Below are 23,438 nucleotides of genomic sequence, written 5' to 3'. Positions count from 1 at the left end.
CTGTTATCAAAAGTGTTGGAGATTGGCAGATGAATTATATAACACAGCACTAATAAAGGAGATCTTTACTCTATATTTGTGAATTGGTAAAGAAAGGAAAAGAACTGAATGGTTTTCCTACCCTTTCTAGATGACATAGATGAAACAAAACCTTATTTTATAGAACTTCAGCGTTTAATATTTGTTTCTTTGTATTATAGGGTTGTACAAAATATATTCCTTTTGTGATTAATATTTGATGCTTTGTTATGCTATAATAAATTAAAAGTAAAAAGTTCAAATAAAAACATAAAGACATATTTATCACATGGCATACAAAATATTTTAATTGAGAAAAATTTGAAACAGACATTTATATCAATTATTATAATACTCTGAAATCTTCTCTCATACAAATGAAACTTTAGAAATGCAAAAAGTATGGTAATAAAATGAACTACTTAAATAATTTCTCTGTCTTCCTTCAGAGGAATTTCTAGAGAGGTATTGGAGTATATAAAACATGAAAGATAATACAATACATAAATGAAAGTAGGAATGAAATTAAAAGTAAAAAACTAAGTAAGAAAAAATATAACACCAAAAAAAGTTAAAATGTACAGCATATACGCATATACAAATATTACATATATTATACAAATTTAAATGCTCATTATACAGTTAACATTATCTATAAGATATATTATCCAATTTCTCTTAACTCTAAAATTAATATAATACACAAATTTGAGTGCCCATTACACAATTAACATTATCTATAAGATATATTATCCAATTTCTCCTAATTCTAAAATTAAATTGAAATTGCTCTAGAAGATGTTGTTAAAAAGAAACTGAAGTCATAAAGAACATCCTCTACGATATTAGCATACGTACCCTATCTTTTCATTTTTACATTATTCTTGGCTTTCTATATTTGAAACACTTTCTTTAAGGTCCTCAGAATTTCACAACTTAATTTCAGTTTTTCCAAAGAGCTAATTTCCTATTCATTCAATATTCTTTTAAGCTGCTTCAAGGTTATTAGTGTTATTCATATAAATTACAAGAAATCAAGAAACCTGAAATTAAATTTTCTAGCCCATGAAAGAACTCTATGATTTAAGAAATTCAACATGATTGCATTATAAATATGAATGAAATCCCATTAACAATCATCAAAGACTTATTTAAGCGTGTACAGACTGTAATTTTCTCAAAAAATCCACATATATTTGTGAAAGATTGCTTTTTTTAGTAGAGAATTGTGAGTGTTCATGTATTTTAATCTATAGATATAAATATTTGCTGTTGTTGATGCTACATTTTGTACTATGTTTGCCATTTTGCTGCTGGGTGCTGAGAACCTGGTGGTAAGTATGCATTTGAACTGGTCAATTCTAATATTTATTCAAGAAGTATATTTGGATGTTCAATCAACATGAGTGAACTTCCCAACTGTGCGATTAACTGTTATCATCTAGTAGTTTGGCAACATATAGTCAAAGCTGGAGCCCTGTTAATGAGGCAGAAATTCATCCCTGACTCCAACATTAATTTAGCATTTGCTTTCACATTTAGAGTGTGAAATAGGAGCTTATCTTTAATTCCCACCAGTGGTTGTTCTATGAAGCTGATATTTACTCTTTCTGTTTTAACTAAATCAGAACAATGCTGGTCTTTGATGCACAGCTTTGAGTCTGCAAGAAAAATATTCCTCAAAGGTATGAAATAATGCACCCACTCACTGAGAGTATTAAATGATGAACCAAAAGACAGACAGCAAGGAGCTAAGAGTCTGTTAATTCTCTCGGAGCTGAGATTTGAGCCTTCAGAGCTGACCTCTTTCAATAATTGTTTTCTAATTCAGAAGTGTCATTGCACTTCGGGATTATAGTGTCATAGTCTTTAATAGCAAAATAGAAATAAGAACAAACATTTCTACATTCTAACAGCATTATCATAAATACAGGGAAAGCCGAGGTGGGACTGAAGAGAGAACAACGAAAAGAAGAAGCGACAGTAAGTCCAACATTTGGAGCAAGCTACCAATTTTTTTGGAAGAATAAAAGTGAATAACTGTCCCAGAATTGGACTCCCATGTCACTGACTTGAATCTATTGACGGGCTGAGCGGTGGTGTGGAGACACAGAGTGCTCCTGCTTTACACCCTGGTGTCCACAGCATACATTTTGGCAGTCTCTGTCCGAGAAGCCACGTAGGACTTGGCCACGGAAGCACCTGCAGCGGAGTAGGGCTTCCCTGTGGAGTAAGGGCAGCTCTGGGGCCCAGCGGCTGGGAGAGAGATGCGGGGAAGGACAAGTGAGCGTGGCTCTGTAAACGTCACAAATTTAAGAGAAAAACACAATTTTACATAGGTTTTCCCAAAAAGGGGATGAAATAAACTTCTTAGCAGAAATTACTTAGGAATCCTTGCAACAAGCCTAGAAGAAAACTTAAGATTTTCATCCTAAAGGTTACATTTAGACTTGAAATTCAGCCAAGTAATTTTCTTTTGCTCTCTCTCTCTCTCTCTCTCTCTCTCTCTCCTCCCCCCCCCATGAGGAATGGCATCACCATAGTTTTGAAAATGAAGGTTTATGAAACTCAATATAGCATAGTAAATTATTTCTTCACACCTGTTTAACTAGTAGTCCACTTTTTATTTGTCTCTGAATTTGGTTGGCTGGGTAAGTTAAGGTATATAAAAATTATGATATATCAAGTTCAACTAACTTTCCAAGTTATCTATTCTACTGTTTCAAAAAATTTTAAGATAAATGCTAATTTGTTTCATATATAGTACTACTTTTTATGTTGATTGAAGAGAAATTTTTGTCTTTTTATTTGTTTCTTTTTTTAAAGAGGTTATCTTTTTGGTCTATGACTTGTATTCTGAATAACATTTTGGTCATTCTTTTAAGATCATATTACATGATATATCAACCTCTGTTTTTCTCTAATTATCTTGTTATGAAATTAGTTTTACTTTGTCAGTGAAACAGGAAGAGTATGCTTATATTTTTATTATTAATACTGTGTTTATTGCATTAAAATACAAAATAACTTTAAAATCATTACTCTATTGAATTGGACAGGATTATAGCTGTGGATATCTTTTTCCACTGACATACTATTGACTTGGCAATGAAATTTGAATATTACAATTCAGTTGTCTTTGACTGTTTGGAAATTTTAATGGTAGTGCTTAGAAATTTCAATACTGTAGCTTTCATAATAATGAGATGTTTTACCACTGGGAGGAAGGCTTGGTAGTGGAAGCAAGGAAATGTGCTCTTTTACTTTGTTCTTACCTTTAAAGAAGTATGAGCAGCAGGTGAGGACAGCTCCAGCCAAAAAGCAACCTACAGACCCAGCCATTCCAAGCCAACATGACCAACCAAATTTATACTGGATACCAATAAATATGTTATGAAAAGTCAGAGAAGTACGTTCTACATAAACATCGACAGCGTACCACACAGAACCAATGATTCCTGGAGCACCTGAATGAAAGAGAGGATTGTAAGATAGTATGAAACATTTCCAAATTTAAATCTAAGGAGAACTGCTTACTACCCAAAAGGTATCCCTTAGAGAGGTCACGATGATATCACAGGTTCCTGGGCAACTCACAGTTTAGGTAACTCTTCTATTTAGAGGCCACGACAAACCTAAACTATATAGCGTACATACATGGCACAGCTACTGGGCTTAAGGCCACAATGAATGCAACAACCTGAAAATACACCAAGCACAAGAGAAAAAAGAATGTCATAAAGAAAGGCAGTAAACATGAATGGTATGAAGTTGCTGCCAGTGAAACATATTATATTGCTTCACATTAAGTATTTTATAAGTAGAAGGAGTATACTCTAAAATAATGATAAAATTATAATGTAGTAAATATATAGAAGCCATTAGAATAGTTGTTAATTAGCATTATCAAGTAGTGCAGCAGGTTTTTAATTTTACATTTTTACATTAGCATCACAACGAACATCTGAGGAACGCACTGTGTTACTATGTTACCACTGCTACAGTGTCACCTGGTAATAAAAACAATTTAACTTCTTCAGAATTGTAAGGGCCACCACTATGAGCTGTCCTTGACTAAAATGTTATTATGTGGCTTATAATTGCACTGTATAAAGAAAAAATATTTAAAAGATAGAAAACCTGAAAGAATATCTAACCTCACATAATTTAGAGAAAATATTCACTCGACTTATTTTTCAATATCTGAAACAAATACCTGAAATTAAAACCTTGTTTTTGTTTTTAATAAATCTCTCTCTCCCACCTCTCCATGATATAACAATGAACCAAGAAATGTTACTGCTTTTAGTAAAATTTAATTTCCATGGTTATCCTCTCTGAAAATTCACTAGTTTGAAATGGTATCAATGGAATCCTCTTACCATTTTAAGCATTTTAGTTGTATGTCAAGGTCTATAAATAAGAACAAAAAATGGTAATTTGGGAGGGGAAAAAAGGCCACAGAAAAAAGTATTTCTAAAATTCATACCCTCAAAATTAAGTTTCTCACTGTTTTCCCTGGAGAGGTCTGTGATATCTATGTAAATAACTAGTTCTAGTGTGCAGGCAGTTTAAGGAACAAACTCATGAGCATATAATCATTATAAACAGAGATACGAATTGTCACAACTCTCCAATAACACTATTACCCACTGGTTTAAGTAGGAAATTCCTGTTTGGAAACTTCAACACAGAAAATAGATTTTTAAAAATACATGGATGTAGCATATTCATTCTGAATGGAGAGTTCAAAACCTTCATCATCCTAGGCATTTAGGTTCCTCACAACTTCTGTCCTTCCTACCGGAATTTTCATTAGGGACTTGCATTTTCCAAAGAATTGCTTTGTTATTTTATTTTAAAGTGAGGTATCTCTGGGGTATAGCCCAGTGGCACAGAGCCTTCCTAGCAAGTATGAGGTCTTGAGTTTGATTACCAGTACCCTGCCCCACAAAAAAAGTAAAGTGGGGTGTCTACTGATGCCTCAGATCATTCTAGAACATTCTGGAACATCTCAGAGGCTCAACACTTAAAATTTATTAAATAAAACTAGTTATTGTATGTAAAAGGCTTATGTTCTCAAGAGGTCAAATATGTGATTGAAAGTTTTTGAAGAATTATTAAATTCTTGCAACTTTCAAATACAATCTGAGTTCAGAGCCTAAGTAATACTGTAGGTAGAAGCCCCAGGGAAGCCTCATTCTTAACATGTGAAGGGTGTGCCTTCTGCTCAGCGCTTTCCCTGCCTGTACTGAATTTTCACAGCAGTATACCAGGGTGGAAATTGTTGACTCCAGTTTTTCAATCTGGAAATGAAACAAAGATGAAAATATATCCTCTTATATTCTTAATTCCAAAACCCTATCCATATTCATTACCCTACACTATCTGGTCAATGGTTCACTCACATTTTCTTGCTAAATTCTTATCGTATGAGAAGATGATTTTCTCTATTTTTTGGCTTACAGTCTTCTTTCATTTCCTTTGATCTCTCCAGCAGTATAATCTCTCACAATTTGGATTAAGATCAATAACATAGTACAAAGTCTAAGTTTTATAGTTGAAGATGAGTATGACTGAAAATTCCATTTTGCTCTTTTACAAATAAATACTATGTGAAGATAATCCTTCCTGACTCACTTGTTATACGTGATTTTTTTCTTTTAAATTTTATGTATTTGCTTTTTTATTTCAGATGATAATATGATGTTTATTATTATGTTTATGATGTTCATGGTAAAATGTATTAGCATAACATAAAAATCTAATGTATAGCTTGGCTAATCTTTTTCCTATTTTTTGTTTGTTTGTTTTTGAGACAGGGTCTTGCTATGTATTTCATGCTGGCCTTGAGCTCACTATGCAGCCCAGGCTGGCCTCTAACTTGCAATCATCCCCCTGCCTCAGCCTCCCTAATGCAGGGATTAAAGGTGTGTGTCACTGTGTCTGGCTGCGCTAATTTAACTTACTACTTAAAAAGAAAAAAATAAGGTAGGGATACAGCTAAGTAAAGATTTTTACTTTAGGAATTATCACGTAATAAACTATTTAAAAAATTAAAACATAGAACTTTTAAGTGACAAAACAATAATGTAAGAACTTCAGCCTACCTTAATCTGGGACATTAACAAAAGAGTATCTCATTCTAAAACTAAAGTAGGGTTGTTAGGGTGTGCAATCAAAATATAAGGTGAAGGTTTAAACTTTTAAGAACTACTAGAGTAAAAGGTGTATCATCATTAACCTTCCTTAAAATACTCCATCTTGCTTCACATACTCTTATCCCATCTTTCTTGCTCCTTCCGGAAAATGGTTTTAGACTTTCTTATGTCTTGTTGTGTTCTCATGGCTGCCCTGATATCCAAATTCCATTCAGAACATTTAGCTTTTATGAACATTTTCACTTAATGGAAGAGCCAGGAATAACAAACAAGGTGTCAGATCCAGTGGAAAAACTGGCTTATGACTCACTGTCAGGTTTTTATCTGATAGAAATTCCCATAAATAGTTTAATAGATTCTGGAAACCAAGGTAGCCCCCCCCCCAAGAAAAAGACACTCACAAGAAAAGGCTTTGACAGTTTTCTCAGAAATTGGCAATAGTGGGACACGCATGTTGGGGGGGGGGGGAAGAATCCTGAAAGCTAGTAAGAGCAATGTGTCTTTTACTATAACATTAAAAAATTCATGTAATCAATGTATTAAGGCACCTAAGGCCCTAAAATAAACTGCCTCCAAAAAGCACCCTCTTCCAGCTCCCATCCACAGCTGAGTATCCTCATTAATAGCGCATCCCTACCTTACCTGCTATTAGTAACGTGATCCCAGCAATGAAGCACATACGGACTTTAATGTCTGGCTCGTCCGGAAGGAATTTTATACAGTTTAGACCAAGAAGCAAGGTGAGAAATCCAAAACCAGCTAGAATATCTGCAGTGATCATCAGCGCTCGTGTGGCCACCAACTTCACTGTAAGACCAGGATGCGTGGTTACAGCAGAGTCAGAGGAGAGAAACAGATTAAACCACAGAGATACCTTCAATCAAAGCAGTCTTGCGTACATTAACGCAAATCCCCGGTAAATGTCAGATTTTACAGTTGCATAAACTTGGATATGGACACTCTTCATTTACCATCAAGTTCAAAAATATTGTAAAAGTATTGCCATTCTTATCTGCTAAATATCATTTTATTGAAAAGTTTAATTGGTTAGAATTTTGCACAGGAATGTAGGGCAAAGTACTCTAAAATTTCTATTGCCATTTCAGGCTGGTGGGAGCCATAAGCAGACCTCCAGAGAGGAAGAGAGTGCATGAAATTGAAGACCATCTTTGCAAACCAGAGTGCTTTTCTTTTCAGTCCTTCAGAGTATTAGCTTTCTTGGCAAACAGCCCTTATCAAATGAGCATGCACTAAAGCAATAGCGCTAAGATTGCAGGCAGGAGGACTAGGAAACAAATCAACCAAACAGAAGTGGAATAGCCCAGCACTCATCTTCTGCAGGAGAAGCACTCACAACTGTGACCATCTCAGCTTCTGAGGGATGATTATATTAAGTTAAAAATGGGGAAATTTTTACTACAGACTGAGAGTTCGTTGTGTGAGGTGGCAGCATTAGCTAATGGGTACCAGCAATAAACCTGATTCTTTTCATAGGACAGTAATTATATATCATTTTCAAAATGATATAGGATCTCCTTGCTTTTTAAATAATTTTTCCTCAAAAGTAAGGGAAAATTAGGGCTTATTTGGTAATATGCAACCAATTTTCTTTATTTAAAATATAAAATAGGTTTGAGCATATATCTCAGCAGCATAGCGTCTGCCTGGCAAGCACAAGGTCCTGAGCTTGATTCTCAGGACCAAAAAAATAAATAAAATAAAATAAAGTATCTGTATAATATGTCTGAGATAATAAATCAGTGCATAAAATCTCCCCACTTTGTAAATATAATACATATACATTCTTATTTATATTTATGTAAATATATATTTGTTTTTAAAATTGAGTTTTAACATTTTTGGGATTTGGCATTGTTTTTTAAAAGGTTCAATATTTCAAATATAAGACTCATTTTTTTCTGGAAATGAGGAAAGAGACAAATATAAAATTTATTAAGCAATAAGAGTTTTCTCTAATTCAAATACTCTACAGACCACCAAATGGTATATCAAAGAAGGCCTCTATTTTAGAATTCCAGGCCAGTGAGCATCTCCTTTGGAATTTCCTCATTCTCTTTTTGGAATCTGGGACTACTAGGGCCAAGAGTGTTATCAGGACAAGATGGTCTGAACTCATCCGGATTTTCATGGGTCCAATTTCTCCTTCATGTTGAGATTCTCCAGTCCAGGATTCATGCCCACAGTGATGTTTAAGGACCTAGTTCTTGGAGGTCAACCCTGGTAAGGATCCTATCTTCAGAATTGTATAAGATTTGGCCACCAGAAAGTAGTTATTAGGCTGATTTGGGTAGACTCAAATTATCTTTATTAGTGGGATCCTACAAAAGAAATTCATCTGGGACCATACAACCTATGTCTGTAGGGCAACAGAAAAACCTATGCAAGTGTAATTGTTTGAAAATTACAAATTCTAAAAATAAGGTTCTACTTCTTCATAGACAACATCATAACCTAGAGAATATAGACATGTGGATTACCTAGAATGCATTTTAAGCCTGGCTCTCTTTAACCATGTGATGTAAGTTTTAACAAAAACTAATGGACATTATATATTATTTAAACATCATAAATGACAGCAAAAGATATAATATTAGATAGTATAGACAATCTAAAACAGAACGTATTCAAATATAAACAGTGGTTGGATCTGCACAGAGCAATTTATTTTCTTCTTGCATAAATGTACATAGTAGCATGTAAAGGTCTTAAAAATTTAATCTTCCATTTTTTCCCTCAATCCTGGTCATGTTTTTATTTCTCCCCTCATCTCTAGCCATGCCTTGAATCTTTGGAACAGACACAGTGCCCGTATGAATCTCAATTCCTATTTTATTAAATCATGCTTCTTTATTAGAAGAACTACTGTAGTATAAAAAAAAGAAAGGGAAAAGAATTAAGATAATTTAGTGCAAATGAAAAGTTAACAAAATTCTTCATGACTTCTGTTAAACTGTATCAGACACCTAACTTCTAAATAGTAGTTGAAGATATTTTAGAGTATTCCTTGCATAAATGATTTTCCCTAGACTGAAACAGCTATATAGGGAAAAGGCCACTTTGAAATTACTTCTGATACTTCTTGAGAAGAGAATTCTCCATGTGGCTTCATGACATATTGTTTCCCTTGAAAAGAACTAAAATCACTTTTCTGTGAGAACGGGACTGTTGTTGCCTCTTTGGCAGAGTTAAATGTTACAAAGAAACAAGCAAACAAACAGATAGCTGCTCTGGAGAAAGATTGAGAGAATCAAAAAAGATTTTTAAGACATTCTTTTATTCATAGAAGCATGGACCTTGCAAATACTTAGCTAAGATTTAAAGCTACAAGTAAGGCAGCCGAAGGATCTGGCTTAAATATTACTGCTAACAATGTGTCACACTTGCTGAGTTTGTTATCCTCTAATCCCACAGCCTTCTGTCTTTGCCCTTTTTTTGCCACCTCTCTTTTTCCTAGCAAATCTTTAATTGAAATAACTACAAACTTTCCATGTGAGTCATGTTATTGCTGAGGGACATTTCTGAAATGCTACTTACCTTACTTGTCAATTCTAATCATAAACCATGGCACACAATAGATATATTTCAATTTAAAAAAAAAAAACTTACTATAAGCCTAATATGCATAAGGTGCTATGTCAGGTCCTTTGGAAAACAGCAAAGAAGACGTATTTTTATCAAGGAATTTACAAAACTATGGGAAAAGATAAAATACCCTAAAGTAGGTTTTAATTTATGTATTATAAAGTCACTTTCTCATAGAAACATTTTAAACTGCACAAACTTAACAGATGAGTACAGAAAACACAACCACACAAAGGAGATCTGAGCTCAGCTTCCTTGGGAATCCGCTCCCTAGAGTCAGAGAGGGCTGAGGGATACATACCGGAGTGCTCCGCATATATAGAGTCATAGTCTTCACAGGTACGAATGCCGTCAAAAGCATTGGTGACACACTCCCACCAGAGGCCTCGGCACTGTGCGCTCACCTGTGGGTTGGAAAAGAGTGTGTGAAGGAAAGCAAACAGAGGCTTCAGTTCCCCTCTATCAAAGGAATAACTCAGCTTTCCTGTTTGATAGCAGAGAACCCTGGTTATAAGCATGCTCAGAATTTGATTTAAGGGCATTTTAGAAGATTTTCCCTAATGTCTGTCTAGATGAGAGGGAAACAAATGCATTTCCTGATGTGTGTTTGTGTGCATGCTGTGTGTGCATATGAAAAATAAGTCATGGCTAAAAGGGATGAAATCAGATAAACATATTTGAATATCTAGGGCTAGTTCCTCCATCCAGTTATGGTTTAACATGGAGATAATCCATTTCACTTCCCAGTCTTGACTTTTACTCATAAAAATCTATAAAGTCATAGTTGATAACTATTCATGTCTTGAGTCTATTATGTCTTGAATCTATTAAGAACATACATTGTTTTTTATTTAACACTGAGTTTCATATTGTTTCATACGAGGTTGATTAATCAAAAGTTACCAAAGAAAGTCAATAAATGAAAAGATCAATAAATGACTAAAAATCAGTAAAGGACTAAAAGTCAATAAATGACTAAAACTCACAAGTCTTCCTCCCTTCTCTACTGATACAGAACAAATGTTTAAGGTGTGATATGTGATAATAATTTCGCGCAGGTTGTCAATCTTAAACCATTTTCATTAGCAGACAATAGCCAGAAAACAAGGGTGCACTTAGAGCTAGAAGTATCAGGGCATTAAAATTACATATTCCTTATACAGAAGAGGATGCAGTAGGGTTTTTTTACAATTGCAAAACTGTCAAGGCAAAATATTTTCTTGACGGAGCTGAAGCATATGGAACACAGCATGAGTCTTCCTTTAGATTCTGTGATGGAACCACATGACCTGGGCAACCCGGGGACTGTCCAGTAAAATTTAAGAATTATCTTGGAAACTTAAAACTTAAACTTTCCCCCCAGAAAATATAAATGAAAGAGAAAAGTAGAAGAGGAATGCAGAGGGAAGAATGTAAATCGCTGTGCAGGAAAAGAAGAAACACAAAAATACGTTGGTTTACACACACACACGCTGACAAGCACACACACATTTCACACACTAAGGAATACATACACTATGAAATTCTCAGCCCCATATTGTGCAATGAAGCCTCGTTTTGGACCAAATAAAATTCTGCTGCCAGCAATTTCATTACAGTTTTAAATGTGATAATTTTATGCCTAAAATACTTATAACTGGTAATAATTAGTGACTCTGCATTGAGTTATACTTTGAAACAGTTGCTACTTAGACATATAATTAGTTCATTAATTATTTAAAAGAGTTTACAAGATTTATTATGTTAATCCATTTTGCAAATAAGAAAATGGAGACACAAGACCCTGACAACTCTGAGAGAGTACAGTGGATAAAAGGAGAAGAGAAAACTCCAACACAGTATTCTGTGTGTCTCTTTGGCAGAGAAGTACATTTAAAACTCATTTTAAAAAATCCACTTGAGGATAAAATACTCCAGAACTCAATATTGCAGATTGCTCTGAGCAGAGTTAGCCCTAACTTGAATCTTATCCCAGGCCGTTATTCATCAAAACCTCACTCTGGTTTATTCTGCCTAAAGTTAAAGTCTGCAGCAATATTCTAGATTTTGTGGAAGATTATCTACTGGAAGAAACACAGAGTTCAAAGATTTAATAAGAAAAATATAGTTTGTAAATCCTCCACCAATTTCTAAAGTATGATCTAAACTAAATTTATATACCCACAAAACTTTAACCATAAATTGATACTCTTAATATCTGTATTGTAACTTTAATTAAGTTTTTCCTATCTAATAGCTTCAATTGCCTTTTCTATGGAAGGGATATAGTGATAGGGTTGTTGTAACTATTGAAAACTTGCAAATACAACAGTAAAAATGATTTGTTCCATAAGTGAAAATAGTAGCAAAGCACTCAAACATAGTAATGATTTAAATAGTGGCTATAATCAGCTTTACTAGCCACAAAAATGTGAAGCAAAGGCAGATGTAATAGGGTAAGTGAGGGCCCTCACAAGTTCTGTCCAAATACTAATTTTAAAACCTATGCAAATGACTCTTAGGAGGAGTATAGCTTTGCCAGGAACTTGATTTCAAACTTCTGGGCTCCAGAACTACAATAGAACCACTTCCTCTACATTAATTTATCCAGTTTACAGTCACTTGTTACAGGAAACAAGTACGGCTCAGACATGAGGCACACAGCTATTGTTCCATGAAGGAAAGCAAGCCTTTTTTTCAGAGCCTATCGCCCTTGGGTCTGCCAGTCAACAAACACCCTGGACCCAGTTAATCTTCACTGGGGCTCTGTGTTGTGCATATGAAATCATTAGTCTGTAATCAGACAGTTTTCCACAGTTTCCTACGTCTAAGTTAGTCACTAGAACATTTTTGTTGTACACTGTCATTTTTTACATTACATAGCAAGTAGTCTGACGTTGTATGCAAAAAATCCTACTCTCCATGAATAAGAGTATTTCTGCCTTGCCAAAATGATCCGACAGTGTCGTCAGTTCGATGGCTATTGATCATTTACCTGCAATGACCATATTTAGAAAAGCAAAGAGCTCATTAGAGGAAACAAGGAATCTAATTTCATTAGCTATTAATGCTCAGGGGCACACTGTTAAATTGATTGATATTCACCCTCAGTTAAGTTATGTGAGAATAGTATATGTGATTAACTTGAGTTCTGCTGTAATATGGAACTTTCTGGAGACACCATTAAAGGTGCCTTTGTGCCTGCAATGCAAGGTTGAAATTTTTTATATTTTCATAGTTAGGAAAGTACTCCTTGCTATAGTATACAGTCTCCAGTTAACCTAATCCTCTTTAAAATGGCTTATTAAAAATTCTCTAAAAGACAAGTGCGTATAAGTTCTTCAAGTTTGAAAACAAAGTTCTTTAAAAAGAGACTGAAGTTTAATACATTATGGCTAACCATTCTGTAAAGGCCAAAAATGCAAAATGTTAATTAAAACTTTTATCTCAAAGGGGGATTTGAAACAAAACATTGAAAATTTGAGCTTCTTCATTTCAGTATCTGTGTTTCTATTTAACAGAAAATAATGCTACAGGAAATTTATATATTGTTTTAATAAATATTTACTGCTCTGTAAAGAGAGAATGTAACTATCTCTTAAATGATAAGTCAGCTCATACAAAGTATGAAAATATACAAAGCTAACACAAACTTTTTAAGAGCTTGCTAATAGATAAAATGGAAAGGTTTTGCAGGACATTCTGGATTTCTGTCCTCTCTTGAAAAGCTGGCTGCACCTCTTTGAGTGGGACCTGTTCTCCAGGGTTCCGAGTGTTCCTGTAGTCTGCTTTGCTCACCTATGTCAATTGCTGAGTCCCTTAAGTCATTTGCAATATCTCCTACTGGTGTGTATCAATAACTATAAATCATGTCAAAATTCTGCCTAAAATTCAGATCCCATTTCAAAGACATCCCTTCTATGAAGTTTCCAGTTCTCTCTATCTGGAATTGATCTCTTTCTACCCTGAGAGCCCTCAATGATTTGTCTGGTGTTTTAGAATAATCACTGTATTATATTTTGGAGTACATTTAATGCATCTGTCTGTCATATTGGGAAAATATTAGTCTAATGCTTTTCAGGTACTAATGAACATGCTAAGTAAAAGCTGGGAAGTCAGACAGACTTGACACCTTGCTTCAAAATTCCTCTACTTTCTACTTCTTGATGTATAATAGGTGCAGTTTATTGATGAAAACAATCAGATTTTTTCTAATTCACAGATATGCATATTATATCTCATTTGTGCTTTAGAGCAGAAAATCATTACTGATGATGGTTACCAATATGATCTATGCACTATTGATGTTTCGTATATGCTTTTGATGGAAATGTCTAAATCTAAGAGTCCAAAGAACTACTTAGACTGAAGAGTGCGTGTGGATTCGGTGTCATCCTGGACCTGGTCTAAATGTCTGGCTGTAGAAAGTGTTTACTGCAGTACAAGAAGGAGCACGAAAATGTTTCAAAAGCTTTAGGAACTCATACTAATGATAACTCTTCCCAGTTGAGTTACTGTGTCATAAATTACTTCTTTGATCCTGGGATTTACTATACTCAGCTCTATAGCAGTCTCCGAAAGTCTTCTCCAAGTTATGGACCTGAAGGTCATTATGTTAAGTGAAATACACCAGGCACAGAAAGACACACACTATATGAGCTCTAGAAACAAGTACATTTTTCTTTCCCCAATCTTAAGTGGAATCTGAAAAGCTGGTCTCATCACAGTGGGTACAGATAGTGGCTATCAGAGGCTGTGGAGAAGTGGATGTGAGAGAGGGAAGCAGAAGGGCTTATCAGTGTTACTAAGCAACACTCAGACAGAAACAAGAAGTTCCAATGTGCTATTGCACAGTCGGGCCACTAGCGTTAATGACAATGCACTGTACCTCTCAAAAAGCTAGAGAATCTTAAATGCTTCATCTAAAAGGACAGCAGAGAAAGATATGTTTAACCTACCACTAACATTACACAATGCAAACATGTACCAAAACATCAGATGGTATCTTATTAATATGTGTGACTTTTATGGTTTTGTATCATTTAAAGCTGACTTAATTTAAATAAAAATAAATAAATGAAATTAGATTTTTTTCTATTCTTCATAAATTTCTCTTCTGTTGTTACTCCTGAAATATAGGAATAAATACAAAATTTAGTTGCTTTGTCTTTTTATATATCTTTTGGGAATTAAGAGATACTCAAAAATATTTGATAATTATCATTCTCCCAGGAATACAGTTTTATATGTTTATTTCTTGCATATTTACATACAGAGATATATAGATGCAGTAAACATAGTATGACATTATGATACTAAGACAACATGGATACTATATGTTTAATGTATATAATTATACATATAATTATGCATATGATATAATACACATATATACATATGTTAAACATTATATATTAAATGTACATAGCTATATGCTATAGAAAAATATATGTAAATGTATTATATAATATGCTATATTATGTACTATAAAACAAAAAGTATACACAATAGACAGTAAATATTTATTGAAAGTTGACAAGTATCAAGTCAGAGTTTCTGTATAAATATGTATTAGGTTATAAATGTATAAGTATAAATAATACATAAACATAAACATAGTAAGACATTAAGATACATTAGTTTAAGAAGCACCTTGCTTATACATATTAATGCTTATAATTGTCACAGGACTTTACCATCCCATTCTAACATATTTTAACATTGAAATGCAATTTATGTACTTACTCAATACTCAGATACAATTAATAAGATGCAAATATATTAGTAATATATTTATAAATAGTAATGTTTCACCACTAAACATGAAAATATTTTAATATAAATGCACTTGAGTTTTTATAATGATTCTGAAATTTTACTTTTATGGTTTTGCCAGTTTATGCTGTAAAATAACTCAAAACAGGATTTAGTAAAGATGAGGGATCAAGACTAAAACAATTATGATAGAAATTACCTTATACTGTATTTCTAAGACATGAAAGGTTGTCATGAGTTTATTTAATAAAATTTAGTCTTAGCTCTGCCTGGCTACTCATGAACCACACGCTGAATGTATAAAAGTTAAGACTTGGGCTAATTCACACTTAGTAAAATATAACTTTTGTGACCTTTGCAGTTGTACGAGATGATTCACATGTCTAAAATATCTAAATATTTCAAATTTAGTTTTTCTTGTTAACTTATGAATCAGCTACATTAGAATTCTTCCCCATAAAAGCATGATATCACAACTTGCAATGACAGTTGCCCAATGTCAGAGATCACGATTATATTGAGTGGTTATAAGACCTTATTTTAGCTTTTCTTTCCTTTCTAAAATGTATTTCCCCTTGAAAGCACCACTAAGAAAATCCTTATTAACTTGATATGTTAATGCTTTTTATCAGCGTTAGACATTTCTTTGATGAGATATTCACTCCCATGTTATTAGTAAGATGAGCCATTGCATACATATATTGAAAACTGTTAAACTATACTGAAACAAACTCTTGCTTTTAAAAAAAGAAGCAACTGTTTCTCTACAGAGATATTTTCATTTAGGGTCCAAGGTGGAACTTTTAAAGATCATCTTATCCCACATTTCATTCATTGACTCATTCTTGCAACAATATGGCAAGTATGGGGGTGGTGTCACAGCAAGTCATAAGCACAATGCTTCATGAATGCCCATAGTATGAACACCAGTGCTAGTGCTGCAGGACGTGAGGAACTGAATGCAGGAACATACACACTGTTCGATGTCTGCTAGCAAGTGAAGCTGGTACATGAGTGATTAGAGAGGATACCAGATATAGTAACCTTAAGATTTACTTTATGTCTGAAAGAATTACAACATCATTCATGCAAATAAAAATCCAGGAGAAAATTTGACAGTAAAGATAAAATAAATTCCAATGTAAGCCTTTTACTTTTTCTTTTTTTTTTTTTTTTTTTTTTTTTGTCTTTTTCCTTTTTATTGGTACCGGGGATCAAACTCACGACTGCCTACTTGCAAGGCAGGCGCTTATGCCACTGAGCTAAATCCCCAGCCCCAAGCCACCTTCTTTTGAAGTAATACAATTTTAATTATAACAGTGCTGGAGATAATTAAGAAAAAAATTAACTAAAAATGGAATCGTTATTGCCAAATAACTTTTTCCTTCCAGTAATGGAGAGACCAATCACTTTGTGAAGAAAATGTTTTTTTTTTTTCCTATCCCAGTGTGGCTTATTAAGAATTATATATCTTATAATATATTTAGCACATTAGTAATGCTATTCATTATCTCTTTAGTTACACATGAGCTTTTTGATAGTGCCTAATTCCCCTGGCTATCAAATTTTAGAGTCGTAAAAGGGGGACAGACAAACCACTGCTCAGAGAACTTCACCAAAATTTCTCCAAAATCTGTAATGAAAATAGGAATAGAACTTAAATCTGGGATCTCTGTGTTCAGTGAACACTAAACAAAATGTCATCTCCACCTCTAGAAGAAAAACAAAAGGATGAGCCACAAATAAATCATGATGTATCTAACATTTATTGGCCCATTTGTATTTGTCTAGTGCTATGGTAAACACTTTAAATACACAAGCGAATTCAATTCGCAGGAGAAACCTCTGAGGTATATGTTATTATTCTCCCTCTGCAGAAGAGGAAATGTGGCCTGTAGCAATTGAAAAGTCTGCCTAAACCACACGGCTACTACCTGCCAAGGCAGCGCTGAACTGTAGCTCACCCTGACATGAAATCTAACTCAAACACCCTCTCACTGTGAAGAAGTGGAGACCGTGTCCTGTCTCTAGGTCTCCATACTCAAAGCCAGGAAAATGAAAAGGCACATAGCAAGATGACCCAGTGATGCTGTTCCATGGAGACTTCAGTACATAAACTATTAGACCCTGGCTTCTGCTCCAGGTGAGAGATGCTACGGTCCCTCCAACTGCCCCACAGTGGGAAGGTGGATTTTAACCTTGACTTCTCATCTTCATCCTGATAAGCAGTTAATCAGCAAACTCATCAGTTAGAGTTCTTTGTAGCTTTACATATCTTTCCATACTTTTTTGCCTCTTTACTTCAAAGTACCATTATTTTGCCTCTGGGGTATGACAAACATCTCCTAACTAGCCCTCTTATACTACTTTGTACTTTTTTTAAATATGACTCACAAGCAGCCCGAATGAGTCATACTGGTGAAATACAAGCCCATGTTTGCTTACAGTAAAGCATCCTTACCTATGAAATAAGACCCGTATTTCACATGACACACAACACAACACAACACCCTTGAGTATGCAGACACTTTTTCTCCATGGAAACCCTTACTATGATGAAATATACACCATGTCACAAATATACAGTGTTTTCATATCCACATCTTCTGTGCATACAATTATTTTTTTTTCTGACAATACTTTACTTCTCCTGGAATTCTTTTCTGGTTTCAAGTCTCAATTTAGATATCCTTCTTTCTGAGTATAGTTCATTGATGATCCAGGTCTGAGTGAGTGTCCTGCTCAAAGCTATTCTTTATCACAGCGTTGACTGCACCATTCTCTAAGCACTATTACACTGTGTCCTTCACTACTAAGGATGCTTCAGGTCTTATTACCTTTTCCCTGCTATAGTCTGAGGCACATGAAAGAGGATATGAAGAATGTAAGCAGGAAAGAAGGTCTCTCTGTATAGTTCAAGCTAGCCTTGAGTTCACCATGGAGCACAGGCTGACCTCACATTCACAGTGATCCTCCTGCTTCAGTCTCCCAAGTGCTGGGATTACAGGTGTGCACCACCATGCCCACCTTCCAGTATCCTTCTTTCCCTAAGACCTGCTTCAGTGTCCCGAGTGGGAAATAATCATCCTACTTCCCTTGTCAAAGTGTAACTTTGTGCATTTTCTTCAAAACTTGTGTATGTTGTTTATTATAGTACCATGCCTCTCATTCTGTGCACCCATCTGGAAGATAGGACATATTTTCACATTTTCTTTGCTGCCCTAGAAGGAGTATCATAGCAAATTTTATGAAGATAGGACACATTTTCACATTTTCTTTGCTGTCCTACCAGGATTATCATAGCAAATTCTATATGACATATATTTAAACTGAAGTGAACCATAGGATACATTTTGCAACTCACATGCTTATATCTCTTAAAATGTTATTCAAAGTTATGAATTCATAACCTCTTTTACTTTTTCAAATTTTCACAAATTCCCATTTTTTAAAACACAGTTTCACTGTGTTTACTATTGTCCAACATTTGTTAAAAATCAGTGGACAATAGGGTCAACACTGGTATAGAAGGGGGAGAAGAAGTGTAATTGCATTAGTGAGCATTAGAACCTTCAACTTTACAGGTAAAATGATGACTTTGTATCAGTAAAGCTATCACTGTAGCTAACTGAAGGATCAATCACAAGAAGTAGTCGACATATACAGTAAATGTGTAAATTTAAAAAATTATTACACTAAAAGGCACATGGTCATTTAGCTAGACTCAAAACACTCCTTGCTTTGTATGCCTTGTTCCATTATTGTCATCACTTCTGTAGTAATTTTGGCAGCCCTCTTTCTTGTCATTGTGAGTTGTGATTAAAAGTTATGGTGAATCCTGCTGCTGAGCACCATCCCGCAGAAATGCAGGCTCATAAAAACATCAGTATATCCTCGTCTACTTTATTCACTATATGTGGACCAAGAGGTTTCTGGTTCTTCTCCGTAGTCAAAATGATCACAAAAAAAAAAATAATGTTTAAAGTTGATTCAGGACCTCAAGGCAGCACAGCTAAAGACACACATGCACGCAAAGAATTTCCAAAACTGTCTTAGGAAGGGGCGAGAAAGGTGGCATTAGTGTGTGTTAGAAGTGAAGGGAGTATTTTGGGAGCGATCATTTGAAGAGGATCAATGGCAGTGGTCTTTGCCTGTGACATATTGTTAAAAGAGTAAACGTTTTAAGCTGATTTGAATATTTTTGATCATTTATCATATCAGAAGTGATTTTTTTCCTTTTTAAAATTTTGATAAAGAAATTTTGAAAGAGAAGTGGAATCCCTTGATACAGGGCTCCTCTTTGTCAGATGGGACTTACACAGGGAACACATTTCCACTATGGGAAGCAAAGAGGAGCTGAGGTGGCCTCCCTGACTCTTGTTCCAGGTTAGCAAGGATTGACTCCAAGTGAATAACCAGGCCCGCTTATTCCCGTTCATTTTAGCTAGCTGTGTTCTGGCACAAATGCAGATGACAGATGACAAAGTGTTTGATCTATGGCAATGAAAGGAAGAAAGCACTTTAAATGCCAGGTCTCTGGATCACTCTTTCAACACCTGAGGACTCTTCCTCAAACCAATTGAAGTTAGCAATTGCATCATCTGAATTAGAAAGACTTTCAAATTGTTGTTGAGAATAAATTCATCAACAACTTCCATTCATATTTCAAATACTTTCAAAAAATTTTAAACTGTTCATGATGGTGCATGCCTGTAATTCCTAGCAAGTGGGAGGCTGAGACAGAAGATTTGCCAGGAGTTCAAGGACAGCCTGGGCTACACAGTGAAACCCTGTCTCAAAACAAACAAACAAACAAACCAAAAATCTAAAGTACAGTTTTAAACATGCTCAAGTCCCACTTAATCATATTGGTCACCTACTACTGGACAACTGGAAACAACCAAATGGGAGAAGAATGTTTTGTCTGCACTTTTTCCTGGGGACTCTTTGAGGCATTTTACTTTTCATTTACTGCTCATATGTGCAGCCAGATAAAATATCTCCCCAGACTCAGTTTAAAGCAGACAGACTTTCCAACAACAGTTCAATCCCATCACAGCTTTTAGAAAACATTTCTATAGCCCTAAGGTGATATTTTTAACTCTATTGGTTTTGGAATATCATGTAAAAGTCAGAAGAGAAGTGGAAAGCAAGAAAATTAAACAGCAAAAGTAATGAACAATATAATAGACAGATCATCATTTTCCATTTTTAAGTCCAACTTGAGACTCTAGTAAACAAAATAAATAAGCTTATATTCTACTGTCTTTTCCAAACTTCATAGAGGTGATATTATGCTTTGGTAGATAAGCAGTTTCCTTCCAGACATACATAAAAATTGTGTTGTCATGTACTCTGCACTCCTAATACACTGTTCTTTTCCTTACCTATATTTTCCTAAACCTTAAAACTGTTTGAAAATTTGATTTTTTTTGTTTATTCTCATCTTAAACTTTCTCAGATTCCTGTGACCACAGGAAACACTTTTGTACTTCACATGCACTCCAATTTCATCTGCCTTTATGAGAAAAATAGAATTCTGCAGTGTGAAGCTATTCATCCCTTGTATGACAGTTCCCAAACGTGACTCACTTTTGATAGGAAATTTTTTAAATCTATGACTGTCCTCTGTACGTTAGTATAGTTATGCTGCATACTGAGTGAGGAGGTGTTATATCCCTTGACATTGATTCCTCAATGTGTTGGATAATGGGTACCCCTTTTGGAAATTCTATCACAATAAGATTAAAAGTTTATCTTAGAAAGTTGTTCCTTTGTTCCATTTGGCATGTGCAATGAAGAAAGAAGCAAACTAATGAATAGTTAGATGATAATCCTTATATGAATATTTTCTTATGAAAAAAGAAGGAAGATTCCACAACCTCATTTGTACAGTGGGGTGGCGTAGTTAGTTACTGGTTAGTGTGAGGGTTAAGTTAGCTGCGGATGTAAAGATTCAGTAGCTAGTAAGTTTGCCCATGAGAGCTACCTTTCAGTCATTTATCATAAGAAGCTCGCTTATGAGGGATGCCATATGACAGTGGGGCTTGGAGAAAATTTCAAATGAGTCTAAAAAAGATATTAACTTCTTACCTCCAGAGAATCATCAGTATTCACCATCCAACAGTCTGTCCAGGTGGCCAAAATCAAAAACCCAGTGGAGAAAAAGGCAAAGAAGCAAGCAGCATATTGAAGGAAGTCCCTCATGGTGGTGAGCAGCCTGTTCCGAGGGCACCCACAGGCAAGCAACGGGCCAAGGCACACGTGGGTGTCTGGAACGCTATCTGGCATCTATTGCTGCTACCTGGGGGCGAGAAAGTACAGGTCTTTTCCTTTTCCTCACATCGCACTGCATGCACTTTAAGCAGCAGTAAGAATAATACAAACAGGCTGTAACCAACAGAGGGCCCTAGAGTCATTACCCAAAACAACCAGCGTCCAATTAGAAACCAGGTCAGTGAAAGGACTGAGTGCATTCTGGGTCAGTAGAGAAGGAGCCTGGTAACCTGTTCTGCCCAGTCTGAGGGTTTGTGCAAAAAGATGGTCCGCAGAGCCCTGGGCCAGGGCCAAAATGGGGGGGACGGGGAGCCCCACCTCATCTGGAGCCTGTTAGGATCCTTGCTTCCCACTGGGGAAAGGGAGCTGTTCTCCTCTGCCTCAGGTCGGCTGCCTGCTGTTTCATTGTTAAGACTATTTTTGATACTCGCTAACTTCCTTTGATGGGCAGACTACAGGTGAAATTATGCTAAGCAAGTACTGGTTCAAGGGAGTTTGCATTCCAAAGTGCTGGGCAGAGTCGCCCCACCAAGGACTTCTAGCACCTGAGCAGCAAGGAGGGTCAGAGTCCTAACCTTTCAGCATCAGAAACCGGGAACAATGCGTACATGCTTACAAAGTAAGTTTAGTTCTGCTTTGCAAGGTGATACACAGCTGTAACCCCTGGCAACACGAGAGTTTGTGGGAGACGTATTGAACTTTAAGGCCAGCCTGGGCCACTTAGTGAGACCTTGTCTTGAAATAAATATTAAAAAGGACTGGAAGATATCGCTCAGTTGTAAAGTGCCACTAGGTTACATTCTCCAGTACCAAAAATAATTACATTTATTAGTAATTAAAATGCAAAATTAAAAAGCACACACCACATGCAACAAAGAAAACAAAATAAATTAAAAACACCATGTACTTCAACAACGCAGTCATTTTACAAGCACAATTTTTGAGTAGTTTTACAATGCTTCCTTTCTTCATATATATATAAAATGCTCTCTCTTCTTGAGTGTGTGTCTGTGCTTATCTTCAGCGTTTGTTGCCTGACTTTAAAATATGTTTGTAAAACTTTTCTAAATGGTTTAGAGATATGATATCATTTTATCTTCAAAGGCATCATAAGGAGGCATTAATACCCCATTTTACAGAAACTGCAGCCCAAAGGTTCTGAGACTAGCAGCCTCAGAAAGAGAATTTACAACCAGTTATTGGGATGAAAAGGTTCACTTATAAATCATTACACTTCTTATGGAAAACTAAAAATAAAACAAGTTATTCTAGCAAACATACTACTGAGTATATATTTAACGAAAATAAAGTCAGTATGTACAAGAGACGTCTTAGCACCCTTGTTTATTGCAATTCTATTTATAATAGGCAAGAGATGGAAACAAGCTAAGTGTCTATCCACTGATGAAAGGAAAAGCAAACATAGAAATCTGTTTATAATGGAATAGGATTCAGTCACAAATATGACAAAATCCTATCATTTGCACAACATGGATGAAACTGAAGGACATCACGCAATGTTAAATAAATCAGGCACAGAAAGACGAATACATGTTTTAGCAGAGTCTAGGAAAAGTTGATCTCAAAGAATTACAAAGTGGAATGGTGTTTGACCAGGCTGGGAAA

General features: G+C 35.2%; 1 protein-coding gene across 1 annotated transcript; it reads right to left on the bottom strand.

The window, feature by feature from the left end:
• Positions 1–366: 366 nt before the first annotated feature.
• Positions 367–21,873, bottom strand: Cldn16 (claudin 16). The gene is made up of 5 exons (XM_063260507.1): positions 21,630–21,873; positions 10,084–10,186; positions 6,822–6,986; positions 3,294–3,485; positions 367–2,274 (listed from the first exon to the last, which is right to left on the bottom strand). Exons 1-5 carry the CDS (start codon positions 21,825–21,827, stop codon positions 2,144–2,146), a joined length of 789 nt encoding a protein of 262 aa, XP_063116577.1. The 5' UTR covers positions 21,828–21,873; the 3' UTR covers positions 367–2,143.
• Between the last annotated feature and the right edge of the window lie 1,565 nt (positions 21,874–23,438).

The sequence above is a fragment of the Cavia porcellus genome, unplaced genomic scaffold (assembly GCF_034190915.1).
Source record: "Cavia porcellus strain 051 isolate PalLab524CR breed Dunkin Hartley unplaced genomic scaffold, mCavPor4.1 scaffold_14, whole genome shotgun sequence".
Lineage (NCBI taxonomy): Eukaryota > Metazoa > Chordata > Mammalia > Rodentia > Caviidae > Cavia > Cavia porcellus.
The sequence above is the reverse complement of the archived record's forward strand: the minus strand, read 5'-3'. Positions and strand labels throughout refer to the sequence as shown.